A 15,814-nucleotide genomic window follows, 5' to 3' on the forward strand; every position below is an offset into this window, starting at 1 on the left:
CTATGAAAATCTGTTCACTATCTACAAGGCAGGAGTGTGGTGGAATACTCTGCACTTGCCTGGATGAGTACAGCTCTAACAACAGTCAAGAAGCTTGACACCATCCAGGACAAAGCAGCCCACTTGTTCGGCCACCCATCCACCACCTTAAGCATTCACTCCCTCCACCACCGGCGCACAGTGGTAGTAGTGTGTATCATATACCAGATGCACTGCAGTAACTCGCCAAGGACCTTTTGACAGCTCCTTCCAAACCCGTGACCTCTACCACTTATAAAGGACAAGGACAGCATATGAATGGGAGAACACCATCCGCATGTTCCCCTTGAAGCCACACACCATTCTTATTTTTAACTATATGACTGTTCCTTTGTGGTCAGCGGGTCAAAATCCTGCAACTCGCTTAGCGGACTGTGGATGTACCTTCACCACATGGGCTGCAGTGGTTCAAGATGGCAGCTTACCACCACCCTGTCAACAGCATAATGGTGGGCAGCAATGCTGCCCTTGCCAGTGACGCTCACATCGCACATACAAACAAAAAGATTGTGAGCGTATGAATTAGGAGCAGGAGTAGGCCACTCGGCCCTTCGAGCCTGCTCCGCCATTCAGTAAGGTCATGGCTGAACTGATTACTCCACATTTCCACCTACCCCTGATAACCTTCCATCCCCTTGCTTACCAAGAGTCTATCTACCTCTGCCTTAAAAATATTCAAGGACTCTGCTTCCACCGCGTTTTGAGGAAGAGAATTCCAAAAACTCACGACCCTCAAGAGAAAAAATTTCACTTCATCTCTTTCTTAAATGAGTGACCCCGAGTTCTAAAATCTCCCACAAGGGGAAATATACTTTCCACATCCACCCTGTCAAGACCCTGCTTAATCTTATATGTTTCAATCAAGTTGCCTCTTCCTATTCTGGATTGCAGTGGATACAAGCCTAGCCTGTCCAATTTTTCCTCATGAAACAGCCCACCCATTCCAGGTATTGATCTAGTAAACCTTCTCTGTACTGCCTCCAACGCATTTCTATCCTTCCTTAAATAAGGAGACCAGTACTGCACACAATACTCCAGATGTGGTGTCACCAATGCTCTGTATAGCTGAAGCATGACCTCCCTACTTTTGTATTTCAATTCCCCTTGTGATAACCGATAACATTCTATTAGCTTTCCTAATTACGTGCTGTACCTGCATGCTAATCCTTTGCAATTCATGCACTAGGACACCCAGATCCCTCTGCATCTCGGAGCTCGGCAATCTCTCACCATTTCGACACTATACTTTTTTATTCTTCCTGCCAAAGTGGACAATTTCCCACTTTCCCACATTATACTCCATTTGCCAGGTCTTTGCCCACTCAAAATATCCATATTCATTTGTAGCCCCCTTATGTCCTCTTCACAAATTACTTTCCTACCTGTCATTCCATCATAAGCAAATTTAGCAACCGTACCTTCGATCCCTTCATCTAAGTCATTTATATAAATCATAAAAAGTTGAGGCCCCAGCACAGATCCCTGTGGCACACTATTCGTTACATCTTGCCAACCAGAAAATTACCCATTTATACCTAATCTCGGTTTGCTGTTAGCTAACCAATCTTCTATCTATGCCAGTATGTTACCCCCTACACCATGAGCTTTTATTTTCTGCAATAACCTTTGATGTGGCACCTTATCAAATGCCTTCTGGGAATCTAAGTACAATACACCCACTTTTATCCACAGCACATGTAACTCCCTCAAAGAACTCCAATAAATTGGCTAAATTTGATTTCCCTTTCACAAAACCTGATTACCTTGAACTTTTCTAAATGCCCTGCTGTAACGTCTTTCATAATAGCTTCTAACATTTCCCCTAAGACTGATAAGCTAACTGGCTTGAAGTTACTTGCTTTCTGTCTCACTCCCTTTTTGAATAAAAGAGTTACATTGGCTATTTTCCAATCTAATGGAACCTTCCCCGAATCTAGGGAATTATGGAAAATTAAAACTAATGCATCAGTTATCTCACTAGCCACTTCTTTTAAAACCCTAGGATGGAGTCCCTCAGGATCCGGGGTCTTGTCAGCCTGCAGCTCCAACAATTTATTCAGTACCACTTCCCTGGTGATTGTAATTTGCTTGAGTTCCTCCTTCCCATCCATTTCCTGACTTACAGCTAATTCTGGAATGTTACTTGTATCCTCAATAGTCAAGACCGATGCAAAATATCTGTTCAGTTCATCTGCAGTTTGATTCACCCTGAGACGATGGCGTGAGGGGGCTGGAATTTGTGGCAAAGGAACAGAATTTGTGGTGGGAGCCCCAAGGCAGTGGTTTTGTTCATTCTATCCATTTCCTTCCCTTCCCTCTGATCCCATCCCTTCTGCTAATCTCTCACTTTGTGTATTCACAATACCCTCTCACCTTCCCTTCTCTGACACTGAACGATCTGAACTTGGCAAAGAACTCAGTTTTATACCCTTGCGGCTTCACCTTAATGAATTTCGCACTCACATGGTGTTGAGGTTTTCTTGCGTCACTTTGCCTCCGGGCTCACTTTGGCCAAGACTCCTTCCCCTGACCAGCAGACCCATTCACCCACTTCCAGTACTGCACCTGGACCCCTCCCTCTGACCTGCTACCCGCTCTTGATCTTTTAATTGAAAACTGTCAGCGTGATATCGGCTGTCTTCATTTCCCCCACACCCCCCTCACCCCTCACTCACTTTAACCTCTGTCCCTCTGATCTTGCTGCACTCCATTCTTTCAGGTCTCACCCTGACATTGTGATCAAACCTGCTGACCAGGAGGGTGCTGTTCTTGTCTGGCGCACCAGCTTCTACCTTGCAGAGGCTGAGCGCCAACTCTCAGACACTTCTTCCTATCTCCCCTGGACCATGAACCCACTGTCAAACATCAAGCCACTCTCCAGGACTGTCACTGACCTAATCTCTTCTGGAGATCTTCCCACCTCATAATCCCGCAACCCTGAGCAGCTCGCTTCTATCTTCCCAAAATCCACAAATAGGACTGTTCCGGTAGACCCATCATTTCAGCCTATTCCTGCTCCACTGATCTTTTTTCCTCCTCTCTTGATTCTGCTTTTTTATCACCTTGTCCAGTCTCCTCCCACCTACATCCATGACTCTTCTGATGCCCTACGTCATTTCAACAGTTTCCAGGACTGGATGTCAGACAAGCAGTCTGACAACGTAGAAGCAATGGAGGGGTCAAGAGATATGGTGGTGAGGTGTGTTACGACCGACTGCTCCAGTCAAAGCTTCCAATCAAAATATATGATTCTAATTGGGAGAACCGCACTGTTAATTCAATCCCATCACGGCACAGATCGCCTAACGTATCATTTTAAACTTTCCAAGTTAAAGAAAGACCCAGTCAAATTGTACCATCTATTAACCCCTGAATGAGGCTCACCAAATCAGGTGTTTTTAAATCAACAAATTAACAGTTTAATTAGAAAAACTAAATTCTTAAACACTATGAAGATATAAACAACTTTGAAAAAAGAAAAGTTAGAATCCTTGCAAATTTACAGTCCAGTGTTGCTTGAAGTTCTCACAGCCGTCCGATGGGGAAATAAGGTTCTTCCACAGTAGAACTGTCTGTAGTCTAACTTCCTTCCGCGATGGATTTCTACAATTAACAACTTGCGAACACTTTCAATAGAATCAATCTGATTTTAGAGTTTTTGAGGGATAAAAGATTGTCACAGTCTAACTTCCCTTCCTTCTGTTTAAATTATCAGAGATCTCTGTTTTGGCTTGACATTTTTTTAGAATTTTGAGAGATAATTACAGACTAAAATTCCCTTCCTTCAGTTTAAATGGTTGAGCGCTCTTTTTTCAGGTGCTAAACACCGCAGCTGTCTGTCTGTGTGATGGTCTGTTAGAATGGACTGTCTTCAACTAAAAAATCAGTTCAAAATTGAATTGTCACAAACGTATCGCTTGACACTCACTCTAAGTGGCTATATCCATGGTAATGAAAATGCACCCTTTGAATCGCAGTCTCCAAATTGTTGTCTCCAACGGCAACCAAAAATGCATTTTCTCTAACTTATGAGGCTTGCTGGTTCTTAAAGCAGTATTGATCCTTTGCAAGCCTTAAAGGCAAACCGCATATTCCCTGGAGAAAAAAAACTACAGGACTATGACAGGTGGAGCTGGGTGCTGTCGGCATCTATTTGGAACCTGATGACGTGTCTTCGGGTGATATCGCTGAGTGGTAGTACACAGATGAGAATTAAGGGGATAATTATTTGGTTGGGAGTGGGTGATGTGGGAAGTCACTTTTTTATTTTTTATTCATTCATGGGATGTGGTTGTCGCTGGCCAGGCCAGCATTTATTGCCCATCCCTAATTGCCCTTGAGAAGGTGGTGGTGGTTAGCTGCCACCTTCTCAAGGGCAATTAGGGATGGGCAATAAATGCTGGCCTGGCCAGCGACACCCACATCCCATGAATGAATAAAAGAAAAAGTGACTTCCCGCATCACCCATACCACCCCCATCCCCAACCAAATAATTAGCCTCTTAATTCTCATCTGTATACTACCACTCAGCGATATCACCCGAAGACACTTCCTCTGTGCTGTTCTCTCTTAGCATTTAGGTTGTTGTTGAGCTCTTTTTCCCAAAGTGTACTGCTTTATGATCACGTGCGGCAGTCCTTGCAAAGGCAGAGTGCCCAAGTGTGTTGGCACGAATCAAGCAGAGGCAGCTTCGGTGGGTTGGACATGTCTGCAGGATGGAAGTAGGTTGCATACTCGAGGACCTTCTGTATGGTGAGGTAGCCGGACTAGTCAACCAGTGGAGTGCCCAAAGCTGCACTTTGAGGATGTTTGCAAGCATGACATGAAGGCCCTAAATGTCGACTATCACACCTGGGTGTCACTAGCTGGCGAAAGAGGGAAATGGTGACATATCCTGTAGACTGCTGTGCACTACCCCATGATGACCACTGGCAACAGCAGCTTGGCAACAGGTGCCAACATCAAAAACAAGTCGCAGCGTCACTTGGCAGCTTCATGTGCAGCACTTGCAGCAGAACCTGCCTCTCCAGGATTGGACTTCGCCTCAATGGTGCACCAAGAGAAGACACCCCACCTAAATGGATTGTTAGCTGTGAGTCCATCATTTTACGTAGATGGAAGGATGCCAAACAACCAACTGCTTCACATTCCATTGCATTAAATTGTCTGTCATGTTGGCCCACTCTGCTCAAAATTTTTAGCAAACGTTTGGTTTTGTAACTTTTTTTACAAGTCTAAATCACTTGTATAAATGGTAAACAAAAAATAGCCCCACCACAGATTCCTGGGGTACGATCCACGTCTTAACAAACCAAAAATGTTGATCCCTAATCTCTACTTTCTGACTCTAGCAACCTCTTTAATCATGTGGCATTTATCCTTTAATGCTGAAATAGAAGCAAAAAATGCAGAAAATATGCAGCAGGTCCGGCGGCATCTGTGGAGAGAGAACCCGAGTTAATATTTCAAGTCAATGACCTTTTGCCTGAACTGGAGAAATTAGACATGTAACTGGTTTTAATGGGAGATGGGGGTGAAAAACAGAAGAGAAGGTTTGTGTTAGACTGTAGGGCAGGAAAGACCAAAGGGCATGATGATGCAAGGCAAAAGGTGATGGTAGTGGGACAAGTAATGAAACCAAAGCTAGGTCTACAGGAGGTGTCAATGGAAAAAGCAGCATCATCAGCTGCAGCTGATATCTGAGAAGAAAAGAAGGTGCAGAGGTTATGATTTAAAATTAGTAGTCTCAAGCACTCCTTTCAAGATAGGTAGCGAATTGCTTGTGCTTTCAGTTTAGTATATTGTATTAACTGTTCACGATGCAGACAGCTCTTTATTGGGGAGACCAAACGCAGATTGGGTGACCGTTTTGCAGAATACGTCTGTTAGGATTACTTGCGTGACCCTGAGCTTCACTGACCTGTCATTTTAATTCTTAGCCTCGTTCCCACTCGAACTTCTCTGTTCTTGTCCTCTTGCACTGTTCCAATGGCATTCAACATAAGCTCGAGGAGCAGCACCCGTGTTTCGTTTAGGCACTTTTACAGCCTTCTGGTCCCAACATGGAATTTAGCCATTTCAGATCACAACCTCTGCCCATTCATTCCGTACTTTGAACAGCAGCTGTTGATTCTGTTATTGCCATTTATCCTTCCTCTTATCTCATTTTTTGTTTCTTTACTTGTCCCATTGCCAGCCCTTCTGCCTTGGACCACCATCCCTTTTGTTATTTAATCTCTCTTTTCTTCTTGCCCTCCCCACCCCAACTTTCCCTGCCTCTGTACCTGCTAATTACTTCTAACTTTTTCCAGTTCTGACAAAAGGTCATCGACCTGAAATCTGGTTCTCTCTCCACAGCTGCTGCCTGACCTGCTGAATATTTCCAGCATTTTCTGCTTTTTATTTTGTCAAGTTAGTTAGTGACTTTGCAGTCTTTCTCAGCTTCCTTCAGCACTGTGGGATGTGTACCATCTAGGCTGCTGATTTTTAGTTTCATCACCTTTTTGTTGGATAGTGAATGCTGACTAGTCATCACTTCTGTAAATGGGATTAGAAACAGATGCTGTAGAATGTGAGCTCCAAATAGTTTGTAGATGGGTATTGATGTGGTGAAAGTATTGTGTGCCGAAGATTGAATTTTTTTTTCATCTATTCGGGTCCACCTGTATTTGCTGTGTTTCAATGGAGCAAAAATAGTTGTTTTTGCAGTTGGATTATACCACTTTTTTGTGTGTATTTTAAATCCTCAACTTTAAAGATCTTCATTTTGAAGAGCTTAAAACATGTTTTACCACCTTTTGCATAATAAGTAGCAATTATGGATGATTTTTAAACAAAAAAAATCAAGGTTCAAATTTTGTGTTGGATTTTATTTTAAGTTTTTCATCCAGTTAATATACACAGCTGTGATTTGCTCAAACTGGAGAAGTGCATGTTAATGAATGTGAATTAGTAATGTCTGGATGTAGTTTGTTCAAATCTAAATATAGGTTACTGCAGGTTAAGATCAGTTTATCCCTTTATAAACTGCTTGCGCAAGTGCCCCCAATGATCGGGAGAACTGTATAGTGACTTGTATTTAATTTGGTTCTATTATGTCCATGTTTTTAGTCTTTTGTTAAAATATCACAATTTTAAATGAATAGGGACGGCATTATTTCTGCTAAACCTAATGAAATCCTAACACTTGGATAGAGCTTATGTTGATAGGAAATTTGTAATAGTGGCAGCGTTCCTTTTGGTTTAATGTTCAGTATTATTGGGCTGGATTTCTAGGGCCCGCTGACAGCGGGCACTTAAAAATAGCTGCCCAGCATGCCGGTTCCCTGGCTCTATTCCGCACCCATGGCCATTTTCCCGGAGGTGCAATGGGGTGGGGTTGGGGAACAGCAGGGGTACCCGCCCTCTAGCAGCGGGTAGCCTATGGAGCTCATTAAGGCCCTATTGAGCCTGATTGTCGAAGGCCGACTGGGCTGTGGGGAATTCAGCTATGGTTATGCCATTGAACATCGAGGGGAGATGGTTGGATTCTTTACTGTTTGAGATGATCATTGCCTGGCACTTGTGTGGCGTGAATGTTTCTTGCCACTTACCAACATCAAGCCTGGATGTAGTCCATATTTTGCTGCATCTGGACACAAGCTGCTGCAGTATCTGAGGAGTTGCGAATGGTGCTGAACATTGTGCAATCATGAGCAAACCTCCCCAGTTCTGATCCGATAATGGAGGGAAGGTTATTGATGAAGCAACTGAAGATGGTTGTGCCTAGAACCACCCCGAGAAACTCCTGCAGTGATTTCCTGAGACTGAGATAATTGACCTCTAACAACCACAACCATCTTCCTTTGTGCTCGGTATGACTCCAACCAGTGGAGAGGTTTAGAGTCATAGAGAGATACAGCACTGAAACAGGCCCTTCAGCCCGCCGAGTCTGTGCCGACCATCAACCACCCAGTAATTCTAATGCTACATTAATCCCATATTCCCTCTTGAATTCAGCTCTTTTGTGCATGTTTGGGCCAAGGCTGTAATGAGTTCAGGAGCTGAGTGGCCCTGGCAGAACCCAAACTGAGTGTCAGTGAGCAGTTTATTGCTGAGCAAGTTCCGCTTGATGGCACTGTTGGTGACCCCTTGTGTCACTTTACTGATGATTGAGAGTAGACTGATAGGGCGGTAATTGTCCGAGTTGGATTTGTCCTGCTTTTTGTGGAATTGGATTCATTTAAAAGGAAGATCTGCATTTATGTAGTGTATTTCATAATCTCCAGATGTCCCACATGCTTTAGAACAATGAAGTACTTTTGAAGTGTCGTCACTGTTATAATGTAGGAAATGTGGCAATATGCACACAGTAAGCTCCCACAGACAGCAAGGCTTATCTTTTATTATTTTAGATGAGAGACAAAGACTGGCCAGGGCACCAGGGATAACTCCCCTGTCTTCAAAGTAGTACAGGTGGGGTCTTTTACATCCAGCTGAGATAGACGAGGCCTCTGTTTAATGTCGTATTCAAAAGCTGGCACTTAGAGTGCAATACTCCTTCAGTTCTGCACTGAGTCAGCCTGGATTTTTGTGCTGGCATCTCTGGAGTGGGAGTTGAACCAAGAACCTTCTGACTCTGGTCAGAGTGCAATTGAGTGAACTACAGCTGACAGTATAAATCAGAGGGTGGATGGTGTTGATAGAACTTGTCATTTAAGCCTGTAGTTTTTGCCTTTGGCAATTTATGTGTAACTCAGTGGTGACCAGCTGTGTGTAACTCATTATACCATTTTCATATCTTTAACCTTAATGCAGTTCTAAATGACCCATGTACCTAAAAAAAAAGTTTGCATGATAATTAAGATGTTAACATAAGATTTATATATATATATATAAAACACATATCGTGTGTCTGAAATGCCTCAGCACATGACAAAGAATGATTTACTTTTATGTCCAGTGTCTGTTAGGCAAGTGTGGCAGTCAGTTTCTACACAGCATTATGATGAATGACCAGTTAAACTGTTTTTGATGATGTTTGAGTGAGTAATATTGCCCAGGACATGATGGCTTCCTGCTGTTGAAGTAGTGTATTGGATTGTTTTATCGTCACTAGAATAGACACAGGCCTTCAACTTAATGTCTAATCAGTAGAAAGGCATCTCCAGCAATACAGTGCTGCCACTGTACCGCACTGGAAGGTTCATGTATTGAATATGCTCAAGTCCTGGAGCCTCTGAGATGATAGTATTGCCACCTAAACCAAGCTGACTAATTCAAAGCCAAGTTGATGAAGTTGTCACCTTCCACAGCTTCAAAACGTGAATAATGTGGTTGGTATTGTTGACTTGCAGCTGGCAGTATAAATTAGGTCCTGCCAATTGTAAATCATGACCTGAGCTACCAACCTGACAGATACCCACAACCTAGGTTAAAGTTTTTGTTCCTGTAATCTGCTTTCAGTGGTAAATTGAAGCATTCTAGTGATGTACCAAATTCTGATGGTGCAAATAGGGGCAGTGAAGCTGAGTTTGCATTTTTAAAATACTTCATATTCTGCATTCACAACTTGTAACTATTAAGTTGTGAAGTTGAAGGAATTTCATTTGCCGTACTTCTCGACTGTTGTACATTTTGAAAATGAGATTTGACTATTTTGAAGGTGTGTCTGTAGTTTTACAAGTGACTGCAAAATGTGATCCTTTTGCCACAGCTAATAGTTCTGTTCAGGCCACCAGCTTCATTTTTTGAAGTAAACAAACTGAAATCTGGCGCACTTAGCTGGTGGAAATAGCATTTGACTTGTGGGAGAGAAAATGCTTGAAAGAGATTCTCTGCTCTGTTAAAACTGGTTTCTGTGGCAGGAAGCAAGACAGAATTTTAATGGTGTTTAAACCGGGTTATGTGCATTATTCAGAACCATTTGCACTGGTATTAATCAAGGGGAAATTCCAAGTCTCAGATGTTAGTATTCAGAAAAGCTTTGAGAGCTGGTTCCAGAAACAGTTCAATGCTTTTCTAGCCAGACGTGAGAAAAACAGTAGTCTTGTGCACTGTCGGTTTCCTAGTACTTCTGTGCAGGATTTTTGTGTAGCACTGTTTCTACTTTTACTTTACAATCTGTTTCCGGCTGTACTGTTATGTAGACTGTAAAAATCAGCGTCTGGCACCTTAACCTATAGGTTATTGACACTGGCCCCTTAGCCTGAAGATGCATTAATAGGCCAGTGTTTTTAAATGGCTTTAGTGCCATTGGTCTCTGAATGCTGAGATGTTTATCTGATGGATGGTAGATGACTGATGGAGATCTGCTTCCGTCCTGCAGCAGAACTTAGAAAATGGTTTCTTTCGTTCTGTCAGATGACTTGACAATAGCCCTTGGAGCTTGGAGGCTGTTGCTATTTCCTACGCTGTAGTTTGCGCACTATTGGAGCTTGAAGTTTCTGTATTTTGTTTGGAGGTCGTGATAAAGATATGAACATACGAATTAGGAGCTGGAGTAGGCCATTTGGCCCCTTCGAGTCTGTTCTGCTATTTAATAAGATCATGGCTCATCTGATTGTGGCCTTAACTCCATTTTCTCACCTATCCCCAATACCCTTTGACTGCCTTGTTCGTCACAAATTTATCTACCTCTGTCTTAAAAATATTCAATGATCCTGTCTCCATCATTCGGGAAGACAGTTCCAAAGACTCTCAATCCTCAGAGAGAGAATTTCACCTCATCTCCATCTTAAGTGGGTGACCCCCTTATCTTCAAACTGTGTCCCCTAGTTCTAGTCTCTCCCACAAGGGGAAACGTCCTTTTAGCATCCTCCTTGTCAAGTACCCTCAGGATCTTGTATCTTTCAATAAGATCACTTCTCATTCTTCTAAACTGCAATGGATACAGAGCCAACCTGTTCAATCTAGTTAATAAGATAACCCCCGCATCCCAGGTATTAATCGAATGAACCTTCTCTGCGCTGCCTGTAACGCATTTATATACTTCCTTAAATACTGTAGACAGTACTCCAGATGTGGTCTCACCAATACCCTATACAAATGTAGCAAAACATCCCTTCTATATTCCATTCCCCTTATAATTAAGAGCAACATTCCATTTGCCTTCCTAATCACTTGCTGTATCTGAACGCCAACCTTTTGTGATTAATGTACCAGGACACCCAGATCCCTCAGGGTTCTGTAATCTTTCACTATTTAAATAATATGCTGCTTTACTATTCTTCCTGCCCAAGTGGATAACTTCACATTTTCCCACAATATACTCCATTTGCCAAATATTTGCTCACTCACTTAACCTATCTGTATCCCTTTGCAGACTCCTTGGGTCCGCTTCAAAACTTACTTTCCGACCTATCTTTGTGTCATCAGCAAATTTAGCAACTATACATTTGGTCCCTTCATCCAAGTCATTGACATAAATTGTAAATAGATGATATCCCAGCACTGATCTCTGTGGCACTCCACTTGTCACATTTTGCCAACCCGAAAATGACCCATTTATGTCTCCTCTCTGTTTCCTATTCACTAACCAATTCTCTATGCATGCTAATGTATTACACCCAAAGCCATGAACTCTATTTTGCTTGGTAACCTTAGATGTGGCACCTTGTCAAATGCCTTCTGGAAATCTAAGTATAGCACATCCATAGGTTCCCCTTTATACACGTTGCTTGTTGCATCGTCAGAGAACTGCAATAAATTCGTCAAACATGATTTCCCTTTCATAAAACTATGTTGACTCTGCCTGATTACAGTGAGATTTTCTAAGTGCCCTGCTATAAATTCATTAATACTAGAATCCAACATTTTCCCTATGACAGACGTTAACCCAGTGAGCCTGTAGTTTCCTGCTTTTCGTTGTCTTCTTTTCTTGAATAGCGGAGTTAGATTTGCTATTTTCCAATCTGACGGGACCTTTGTCCGAATTGAGGAATTTTTGGAAAATTAAAACCCATGTGTCTGCTATCTCAACAGCCATTTCTTTTAAGATCATAGAATGAAGTCCATCAGGACCTGGGGACTTGTCAGCTTTTGTTAATTTTTAGAGACACAGCACTGCAACAGGCCCTTCGGCCCACCGAGTCTGTGCCGACCATCGACCACCCATTTATACTAATCCTACATTAATCCCAGATTCCTACCACATCCTCACCTTCCCTCAATTCCCCTACCAGCTACCTATACTTGGGGCAATTTATAATGGCCAGTTTGCCTATCAACCTGCAAATCTTTGGCTGTGGGAGGAAACCGGAGCACCCAGCGAAAACCCACGCGATCACAGGGAGCACTTGCAAACTCCGCACAGGCAGTACCCAGAATTGAACCCGGGTCGCTGGAGCTGTGAGGCTGCCGTGCTAACCACTGCGCCACTGTGCTGCCCAAAAGTTTTCAGTACCCTTTCCCTGGTGATTGTAATTGTTTTAATTTCCTCCCGCCCTTTCACCACCTGATTCAGTTATTTCTGGGGTGTTATTTGTCGTCTCTACAGTGAAGATCTGTTCAATATCTGTTCAATTCATCTGCCATCTCCTTATTTTCCATAATTAATTCCCCAGACACACTCTCTGGAGGACCAACACTCATTTTACTTTTTTCCTTTTTAAAAACATATAGAAACTCATACTGTTTTTATATTTCTAGCTAGCTTTGTCTCGTACTCTAATTATTAACCTTTTAGTCATTCTTTGCTGTTGCTTATATTCTGCCCAGTCTTCTGACCTGCCAACCATATTTGCAGAATTATATGTTTTTTCTTTCAATTTGATACTATCTTGAACTTGCTTAGTTAGCCATGGATGGAGCTTCATTAGAGAGATACAGCACTGAAACAGGCCCTTCGGCCCACCGAGTCTGTGCTGACCAACAACCACCCATTTATACTAATTCTACATAAACCCCATATTCCCTACCACATCCCCACCATTCTCCTACCACCAACCTACACTAGGGGCAATTTACAATGGTCAATTTACCTATCAACCTGCGAGTCTTTGGTGATGGGAGGAAACCGGAGTACCCAGCGGAAACCCACGCGGTCGCAGGGAGAACTTGCAAACTCCCCACAGGCAGTACCCAAAACTGAACCCGGGTCGCTGGAGCTGTGAGGCTGCGGTGCTTGAAACTGTGCCGCCCATTCTCACTGGAATGTATTTTTTCTGAATATTCTGAAATATATCTTCAAATGTTTCCCATTGCATCTCTACTGACCTATCCTTTAACCTAATTTGCTGGTTTACTTTAGCCAGCTGTGCTTGCATGCCCTTTTAATTGCTCTTCCTTAAAACTAGTCTTAGATATGCCCTTCTCTCCCTCAATCTGAATGTGAAATTCGATCATAGGGTCACAGCTACAGAGGAGCGCCTTCGTTATGAGGTCATTAATTAATCCTGTTTCAATGCACAGTACCAGATCTCTCATAGACTTGCTCTCTGGCTCTAGAACATGCTGCTCCAAGAATCTGTCCCAAAAACACTCTATGAACTCATCATCCAGGCTACCTTTGCAATCTGATTGGTCCAGTCTGTATATAGATTAAAATTACCCATGATTATCGTCGTACCTTTCTCACAAGCCTCCCATTATTTCATCATTTTACAAGATGGTAGCTGCCCTTCGATAGCTCCTTCAAGCATCATTGTCCATGACGGAGGAACAGTAGATGATGGCCAGCTCCTTGACAGATTGGTCCTCACTGTAAAGCTGATTTGGATCTGAGGCAGTTTTCACATGGGTTAGGTGGATGTTATAGTTATACAGCACAGAAACAGATCCTTCGGCCCATCGTGTCTGTGCCAGCCATCAAGCACCCAACATGTGCACACACAAACGGGTCTTCGAATCATCAATGTTTACAGCATTCATGAAGCCCATTGAGTTATGAAGCTCTTTGGAGCAACTTAAAATTAATCTCACTCCTCTGCTGTCCTTCTGCACTCTTGTATTTATCTGGTCTTCCCTTAAAAGATGCAGCAGGCTCCTTGTAAAGAACTTCCTCTGAAAACTCTCCCCTTGTTACTTAAGGGACAGTTATAAGGTACAGATCGGCCAAGATCTAATTGATTAGTGCAGTGGGCTCAAGGGCTGAATGGTCTACTCTTGCTCCTTACATTCTTAATTTTAACTTGATGCCCTTTTGTTGATTCCCCAATCAAAACCCTGCATGATTTTTGAAGCCCTTATTAAACTTGTTGAGCTTATCTGCTTAAGTGGAAGTAGTCCTGCTACCTTCATTATCAATAAGAGTTTCTCAGTGGTGTCATCCAAGTGAATGTACGATGTGTGTTCTATATGGCTTTCATTTCTTTTCTGTACTGTGGCACCCAGCACTGTGCACTGAGGTCTTTCACTGTCCTCTCTGATTTTTGCCAAATGCCTGACTTTAATGTTGTCAACAAATTTTGATTCTTGTGCTTTAGGCAATCTTTGGAAGCAAAAGCTTCCTGATTCCTACTCCTTATGCTGCATCACCCGCTTGGCTTGGAGACATTTATACAATTTCAGCACCCCGATTGTAGTTTCAGCTACAATCAGCTAACCTGGCTGAAAGCCATTGTGGGGGAGGAAATATCTGTTGCCTTACTCAGTGTGGTGCAGCACTTCTCAAATGGGTGAATGCCATCATACCCATTATGGGGTTTGAGTCTTCTGGAAAGAAGATTTGGATGTTGGAGTTATTTCAGGAGGATTTAAAAAAGTGAAGTTAACAGCTATCTTTTGTTTTTCACAGAGTTTAATTCATTTTTTTCCTTTATTTTGCATTCAAACAGCATCAATTCCTGCCCGAACAACTGCTCAGGCCATGGGGAATGCCAAGAAGATACTGGCAACAGCACTGTGTACTGTGTGTGCAGTGAATACTGGAAAGGAGAATCGTGTGATGTCCCTTACTGCAGAGACAATTGTGGGTATCCAGATCGTGGGAAGTGTGACCTGAATGATACCAAAGCATGTCTGTGCAATGATAGCTGGCAAGGTGAGTCTCTTTGTGGGTGCTTCTAAAAGAAAAGGAAATAAATTTACTTGATGTGTTTTGTTCCCATCCCCCACCTACCACTGCCCCTGTCATATTTCACCCCAGTACTATCGAAGGTACTGAGGTAAGGTTCCATGTCTGTCACCAGTTAGCAACTGCAACAACTTAGAATCTTAGAATACTACAGCACTGAAGGAGGCCATTCGACCGATTTGAAGAGCGTACCAGTTAGTCTCACTCCCCTGCTCTTTCTCCTTATTCCTGCAATTTTTTCTCCTTCAAGTATTTACCAATTCCTTTTGAAGCCTGTTATTGACTGGTAGCCTTTTGAGAGAGGTGGCTGCTAAGGTATTGCTCAACATATTCCAGAGTGACTCCTTCAGCATATATTGGAGGTGGAATATTTGGTTGACCGGCTGTGGGTTGATATGAGTTTGTTTTGACAACTTTCAAGGACAGGCTGAGTCCCTTGTATGCAGAATTGAAGAGATCGAGAGTGGCTTGCAAATCAGATGCACAGTGGGCAATGACACTGCAGTCATCTGCGAACTGTAGATCATGTATGGTCTATGGTAGTCAATTTAATTTTGGCATGGAGGTAACTGAGGTTCGTGTTTTCCATCTAGACGGTAATTAATACTCATAGCAGAGGGCAGTTGATTTTTGATGAGGTGAATTGTCAGTGTTTGGTAGATTGTAAATAGTTTGGGGGCTATCACATAGCCTTGCTTGACCCCGGTCTAGATTTTGAAGGCATCTCCAACTTCGATGGACTGGACACTGTGTTTGGATGGCCCAAAACAGTCTCTTCTGCCA

At 42.8% G+C, this 15,814-nt stretch overlaps 1 protein-coding gene across 3 annotated transcripts in view; it reads left to right on the plus strand.

The window, feature by feature from the left end:
- The window catches only part of atrn (attractin), a 481,933-nt gene that overhangs the window by 124,271 nt on the left and 341,848 nt on the right, over positions 1-15,814 (plus strand). For all 3 annotated transcript variants that reach the window (XM_068028731.1, XM_068028732.1, XM_068028733.1), the window contains exon 5: positions 14,793-14,998. In XM_068028731.1, the coding sequence (XP_067884832.1) occupies positions 14,793-14,998 (206 nt within the window). The remainder of the gene's footprint in view (positions 1-14,792; positions 14,999-15,814) is intronic.

This window comes from Heterodontus francisci, chromosome 1, assembly GCF_036365525.1.
Source record: "Heterodontus francisci isolate sHetFra1 chromosome 1, sHetFra1.hap1, whole genome shotgun sequence".
NCBI lineage: Eukaryota > Metazoa > Chordata > Chondrichthyes > Heterodontiformes > Heterodontidae > Heterodontus > Heterodontus francisci.